Below are 7,500 nucleotides of genomic sequence, written 5' to 3' on the forward strand. Positions count from 1 at the left end.
TGTGACATCGGCTGAGCTTTAGAAATACATTTGATTGAAAGAGCAGGTGTTCTTAATGTTTTGTAGACTCAGTGTGTGTGTACTCACTCTGTACCAGATGAACATGGCTTTATATGCATTCTCATTGGAGCAGGATCCACAGGCCATGGTCTGAACACGGCTCATACCACTAGGAGCAACCTGGACAGAGGAGGAGAGGGGAAGTGGGGAGGAGAGAGAAGGAGCATTGTGGATGGTATCCAGTCTACAGTAGTGGGGTCCAGCTGGAATCACATCACTAGTTAGTGTCTGGTCTATTTAAATGGGGTCCAGCTGGAATCACATCACTAGTTAGTGTCTGGTCTATTTAAATGGGGTCCAGCTGGAATCACATCACTAGTTAGTGTCTGGTCTATTTAAATGGGGTCCAGCTGGAATCACATCACTAGTTAGTGTCTGGTCTATTTAAATGGGGTCCAGCTAGTATCCATCACTAGTTAGTTTCTGGTCTATTTAAATGGGGTCAGTCTACAGTAGTGGGGTCCAGCTGGAATCCATCACTAGTTAGTTTCTGGTCTATTTAAATGGGGTCCAGCTAGTATCCATCACTAGTTAGTGTCTGGTCTATTTAAATGGGGTCCAGCTGGAATCATATCACTAGTTAGTGTCTGGTCTATTTAAATGGGGTCCAGCTAGTATCCATCACTAGTTAGTTTCTGGTCTATTTAAATGGGGTCCAGCTAGTATCCATCACTAGTTAGTTTCTGGTCTATTTAAATGGGGTCCAGCTGGAATCACATCACTAGTTAGTGTCTGGTCTATTTAAATGGGGGAAGATGTGTTGTGTGTTGTGTGTTTCTGGTCTATTTAAATGTGGTGTTGTGTATGTGTTGTGTTAGTGTCTGGTCTATTTAAATGTGTGTGTCCAGTGGTCACTCACTGAGAGAAGGCTTTCTGCCAGCTATTTAAAGTTCTCTGCTAGTATCCATCCCTAGCTGGCCTTTCTGGTCGCACTTGAGAGGAGAAAGTTGGTAAACATGGGGAACTGTTGATAAACCTGTGGAGTGTTGTGTTGTGGTGGTGTGGTGTCTGATTGGTTTTCAATAACAGTTAGTGTGCTGAGAGATTCCATTTCGTTGTGGGTTTTGGTGTCTGTGAGCTCATAGAGAGCAGCAAGGTGTATCTCTACCTGAAAGTATATGATCTGAGTGATTGATAGTTGGTATTCAGCAGACATAAAGCCTTATATGTTGTGAAGGACTACTGAAATAGTGGTTTGTCAGTGCAGAGGCAACAGCTCTATAGTGATGAGATGATGACTTGGAATGAAACAATAATGTCATCAAATTAAACTAATGTAATATACACAACAACTGAAATATTTTATTAAATGTTGTGAATAAATGATGGTTAGTAAGTGATAAGTGTAATGAACAGTCACTAGCATCATGTGGTTTCTGTGTATTCTGTGTTACAGCATTTTGTGTTGTGTTTACTCCTCCCTCCCTCCCTCTCTCCCCCTACCTACCTGCCTCCCACCTCCCTCCCTGCCTCCTCCCTCCCCCTACCTCCCTCCCTCCCTCCCTGCTTCCCTCCTCCCTGCCTGCCTGCCTACCTCCCTCCCTCCCATCCCTACCTCAGATAAACCTCCCTGCCTGCCTCCCTCCCTGCCTCCCTCCCTGCCTGCCTGCCTCCCTGCCTGTTAGCCTCCCTGCCTGCCTGCTCATTAGGGTTCCCCTCCCTCCCCTGCCTGCCTGCCTCCCTCCCCTGCCAGCCTGCCTCCCTCCCTGCCTCCCCTCCCCTGCCTCCCCTCCCTAGTTGCCTCCCTCCCTCAGACTGCCTGCCTGCCTATACTGCCTGCCTGCCTGCCTGCCTCCCTCCCTCCCTCCCTCCCTACCTGCCTCCCTCCCTATAGTTCCCTCCCTCCCTGCTTCCCTCAATCCCCTGCCTCCCTCCCTAAACTAATGTCCTCCCAGCCTCCCAGCCTCCCTCCTCCCCACCTCCCTCCCTCCCTGCCTCCCTCCCTGCCTGCCTGCCTGCCTCCCTCCCTGCCTGCCTGCCTGCCTCCCTCCTCCCCTGCCTGCCTGCCTCCCTCCCTGCCTCCCCACCTCCTGCCTGTCCCTCCCTCCCTGCCTCCCCACCTCCCTCCCTCCCTCCCTCCCCACCTCCCTCCCTGCCTCCCTCCCTGCCTGCCTGCCTCCCCTCCCTCCCTCCCTCCCTCCCTGCCTGCCTCCCTCCCTCCCTGCCTACCTCCCTCCCTCCTCCCTGCTTCCCTCCCTCCCTGCTTCCCTCCCTCCCCTCCCTCCCCTCCCTGCCTCCCTCCCCTGCCTGCCTGCCTGCCTCCCTCCCTCCCTCCCTCCCTCCCCACCACCTCTCCTCCCTCCCTGCCTACCTCCCTCCCTCCCTCCCTCCCCACCTCCCTCCCTCCATCCCCACCTCCCCCTCCCTACCTCCCTCCCTCCCTCCCCACCTCCCTCCCTGCTTCCTCCCTCCCTCCCTGCCTCCCTGCCTCCCCACCTCCCTCCCTGCCCTCCCTCCCTCCCTCCCTCCCTGCCTACCTCCCCCTCCCTCCCTCCCCACCTCCCCCCCTGCTTCCCTCCCTCCCTCCCTGCCTCCCTCCCTACCTCCTCCCTCCCTCCCTCCTGCCTCCCCACCTCCCCCCTGCTTCCTTCCCTCCCTCCCCTGCCTACCTCCCTCCCTCCTCCCTCCCCACCTCCCTCCCTGCCTCCCTCCTGCCTCCCTCCCCACCTCCCTACCTCCCTACCTCCCTCCCCACCTCCTCCCTCCCTCCCTCTCTACCTACCTCCCCTCCCCCACCTCCCTCCCTGCCTCCCTCCCTCCCCCTACCTACCTCCCTCCCCCCCCTCCCTACCTACCTCCCTCCCTACCTCCCTCCCTGCCTCCCCACCTCCCTCCCTCCCCTACCTCCCTCCCTGCCTCCCTCCCTGCTTCCCTCCCCCTCCCTGCCTGCCTCCCTCCCTCCCCCTACCTCCCTCCCTGCCTCCCCACCTCCCTCCCTCCCCCTACCTCCTCCCTGCCTCCCTCCCTGCCTCCCTCCCTCCCTCCCTCCCTCCCTGCCTGCCTCCTCCCTCCCCTCCCCCTCCCCTGCCTGCCTGCCTCCCTGCCTGCCTCTCCCTGCCTCCCCACCTCCCTCCCTACCTACCTCCCTCCCTCCCTCCCTGCCTCCCTCCCTCCCTCCCTGCCTCCTCCCTCCCTGCCTCCCCACCTCCCTCCCTCCTCCCCACCTCCCTCCCTACCTCCCTCCCTCCCCGCCTCCCTCCCCTGCTTCCCTCCCTCCCCGCCTCCCTCCCTGCCTCCCCACCTCCCTCCCTGCTTCCCTCCCTCCCTCCCTCCCTGCCTCCCCACCTCCCCCTGCTTCCCTCCCTTCCTCCCTGCCTACCTCCTCCCTACCTACCTACCTCCTCCTCCTCCCTCCGCCTCCCTCCCCGCCTCCTCCCTGCCTCCCTCCCCCCGCCTCCCTCCCTGCCTCCCCGCCTCCCCACCTCCCTCCCTGCTTCCTCCCTCCCTGCCTACCTCCCCCTGCCTACCTCCCTCCCTCCCCCTCCCGCCTCCCTCCCCGCCTCCCTCCCTGCCTCCCCGCCTCCCCACCTCCCTCCCTGCTTCCCTCCCTCCCTGCCTACCTCCCTGCCTACCTCCCCTCCTCCCCTCCCCGCCTCCTCCCCGCCTCCCCCCTACCTACCCCTCCCTCCCTGCCTCCCCCCCTCCTCCCTCCCTGCTTCCCTCCCTCCCTGCCTGCCTACCTCCCTCCCTCCCTCCCCTCCCCACCTCCTCCCTGCCTCCCCCCCTCCCTCCCCTGCCTCCCCACCTCCCTCCCTCCCTCCCTCCCCGCCTCCTCCCTCCCTCCCTCCCTCCCCCGCCTCCCTCCTTGCCTCCCCACCTCCCTCCCTCCCTCCCTGCCTCCCTCCCTGCCTCCCTACCTACCTACCTACCTCCCTCCTCCTGCCTCCCTCTCCGCCTCCCTACCTCCCTCCCCGCCTCCCTCCTGCCTCCTCCCCACCTCCCCCCCCCTCCCTCCCCCTGCCTCCTCCCTCCCTGCCTCCCTCCCTCCCTCCCTCCCCCTACCTACCTCCCTCCCTCCCCCTACCTCCCTCCCCACCTCCCTCCCTCCCTACCTACCTCCCTCCCTCCCCCAGCTTCCTCCCTCCCCTACCTCCCTCCCTCCCTACCTACCTCCCTCCCTCCCTCCCCTACCTACCTCCCTCCCTCCTCCCCTCCCTCCCTCCCTCCCCTCCCTACCTCCCATATTCCCTCCCTCCCCACCTCCCTCCCCCTACCTCCCTCCCTCCCCATCCCTCCCCACCTCCCTCCCTCCTCCCCTACCTACCTACCTCCCTCCCTCCTCCCCCTACCTACCTCCCTCCTCCCCCTACCTACCTCCCTCCTCCCCCTCCTCCCCCTCCCTCCCTACCTACCATATTTGTTGGGGTTGGACATCACTTTAATGAGTGAGGGATGGTTGTATCCTGAAAGAGAAAATAAAGAGAAATATTACAATTCGTGTCACCACTTCATTATAACTAAACCATTTGAACCCAATGGAGTCAAACACAAGCTACAACCTAACCAACTATTGTAGTGTAGAAGACTGATTCCCACTGATGTAGCATATGAAACACTACAGTGTTTGAATCAGCCTTATATAAAGACCTGCATAGCAGTTCCAGTTCCCACCACTAGGGGTCAGTACGAGAAGAGAGAACCCCTCAGACAGCAGGGCACGAATCCACAAAGAGTCTCAAAGTAGAAGTGCTGATCTAGGATCTGTCTATCTCAGGGCTCTCCAACTCTGTTCCTGGAGAGATACCCTCCTGTAACCTCTACAGGAACAGATACCCTCCTGTAACCTCTACAGGAACAGACACCCTCCTGTAACCTCTACAGGAACAGATACCCTCCTGTAACCTCTCCAGGAACAGATACCCTCCTATAACCTCTCCAGGAACAGATACCCTCCTATAACCTCTACAGGAACAGATACCCTCCTGTAACCTCTACAGGAACAGATACCCTCCTGTAACCTACAGGAACAGATACCCTCCTGAAACCTCTACAGGAACAGATACCCTCCTGTAACCTCTACAGGAACAGATACCCTCCTGTAACCTCTACAGGAACAGATACCCTCCTGTAACCTCTACAGGAACAGATACCCTCCTGAAACCTCTACAGGAACAGATACCCTCCTGAAACCTCTAGGAACAGATACCCTCCTGTAACCTACAGGAACAGATACCCTCCTGAACCTCTAGGAACAGATACCCTCCTGAAACCTCTACAGGAACAGATACCCTCCTGAAACCTCTACAGGAACAGATACCCTCCTGAAACCTCTACAGGAACAGATACCCTCCTGTAACCTCTACAGGAACAGATACCCTCCTGAAACCTCTACAGGAACTGATACCCTCCTGAAACCTCTACAACTGATACCCTCCTGAAACCTCTACCGAACAGATACCCTCCTGAAACCTCTCCAGGAACAGATACCTTCCTGAACCTCTCCAGGAACAGATACCCTCCTGTAACCTCTACAGGAACAGATACCCTCCTGTAACCTACAGGAACAGATACCCTCCTGAAACCTCTACCAGAACAGATACCCTCCTGAAACCTCTACCAGAACAGATACCCTCCTGAAACCTCTCCAGGAACAGATACCTTCCTGTAACCTCTACAGGAAAGATACCTCTGTAACCTCTAGGAACAGATACCCTCCTGTAACCTCTACAGGAACAGATACCCTCCTGAACCTAGATACCCTCCTGTAACCTCTACAGGAACAGATACTCCTGAAACCTCTAGGAACAGATACCCTCCTGAAACCTCTATAGGAACAGATACCCTCCTGAAACCTCTACAGGAACAGATACCCTCCTGAAACCTCTACAGGAACTGATACCCTCCTGAAACCTCTCCAGGAACAGATACCCTCCTGAAACCTCTCCAGGAACAGATACCTTCCTGTAACCTCTCCAGGAACAGATACCCTCCTGTAACCTCTACAGGAACAGATACCCTCCTGTAACCTCTACAGGAACAGATACCCTCCTGAAACCTCTCCAGGAACAGATACCTTCCTGTAACCTCTACAGGAACAGATACCCTCCTGAAACCTCTACAGGAACAGATACCCTCCTGAAACTTCTACCGGAACAGATACCCTCCTGAAACCTCTCCAGGAACAGATACCCTCCTGTAACCTCTCCAGGAACAGATACCCTCCTGTAACCTCTCCAGGAACAGATACCCTCCTGTAACCTCTCCAGGAACAGATACCCTCCTGTAACCTACAGGAACAGATACCCTCCTGAAACCTCTACCAGAACAGATACCCTCCTGAAACCTCTACCAGAACAGATACCCTCCTGAAACCTCTCCAGGAACAGATATCTTCCTGTAACCTCTACAGGAACAGATACCCTCCTGAAACCTCTCCAGGAACAGATACCTTCCTGTAACCTCTCCAGGATCAGATACCCTCCTGTAACCTCTACAGGAACAGATACCCTCCTGTAACCTCTACAGGAACAGATACCCTCCTGTAACCTACAGGAACAGATACCCTCCTGTAACCTCTACAGGAACAGATACTCCTGAAACCTCTATAGGAACAGATACCCTCCTGAAACCTCTATAGGAACAGATACCCTCCTGAAACCTCTACAGGAACAGATACCCTCCTGAAACCTCTACAGGAACTGATACCCTCCTGAAACCTCTCCAGGAACAGATACCCTCCTGAAACCTCTCCAGGAACAGATACCTTCCTGTAACCTCTCCAGGAACAGATACCCTCCTGTAACCTCTACAGGAACAGATACCCTCCTGTAACCTCTACAGGAACAGATACCCTCCTGTAACCTCTACAGGAACAGATACCCTCCTGAAACCTCTACAGGAACAGATACCCTCCTGAAACCTCTCCAGGAACAGATACCCTCCTGAAACCTCTCCAGGAACAGATACCTTCCTGTAACCTCTACAGGATCAGATACCCTCCTGTAACCTCTACAGGATCAGATACCCTCCTGTAACCTCTACATGAACAGATACCCTCCTGAAACCTCTACAGAAACAGATACCCTCCTGTAACCTCTACATGAACAGATACCCTCCTGAAACCTCTACAGGAACTGATACCCTCCTGAAACCTCTACCGGAACAGATACCCTCCTGAAACCTCTCCAGGAACAGATACCTTCCTGTAACCTCTACAGGAACATATACCCTCCTGTAACCTCTACAGGAACAGATACCCTCCTGTAACCTCTACAGGAACAGATACCCTCCTGGAACCTCTACAGGAACAGATACCCTCCTGGAACCTCTACAGGAACAGATACCCTCCTGGAACCTCTACAGGAACAGATACCCTCCTGGAACAGGGTTGGAGAGCCCTGGTCGATATATTGTTATTCTTAATGATCCTGGATCAGCAGTCTGACTCTGAGACACTTTGTGGATACAGGCCCTGAAGTTATAGAGCCTCATCATCCTAAC

General features: G+C 55.9%; 1 protein-coding gene across 1 annotated transcript in view; it reads right to left on the reverse strand.

The window, feature by feature from the left end:
• Positions 1-4,404: 4,404 nt before the first annotated feature.
• The window catches only part of LOC135564910 (4-aminobutyrate aminotransferase, mitochondrial-like), a 73,162-nt gene continuing 70,066 nt past the window's right edge, over positions 4,405-7,500 (reverse strand). Inside the window, exon 6 of the mRNA XM_065010996.1 lies at positions 4,405-4,463. Coding sequence (XP_064867068.1) covers positions 4,405-4,463 — 59 coding nt within the window. The remainder of the gene's footprint in view (positions 4,464-7,500) is intronic.

This window comes from Oncorhynchus nerka, linkage group LG26 (assembly GCF_034236695.1).
Source record: "Oncorhynchus nerka isolate Pitt River linkage group LG26, Oner_Uvic_2.0, whole genome shotgun sequence".
NCBI lineage: Eukaryota > Metazoa > Chordata > Actinopteri > Salmoniformes > Salmonidae > Oncorhynchus > Oncorhynchus nerka.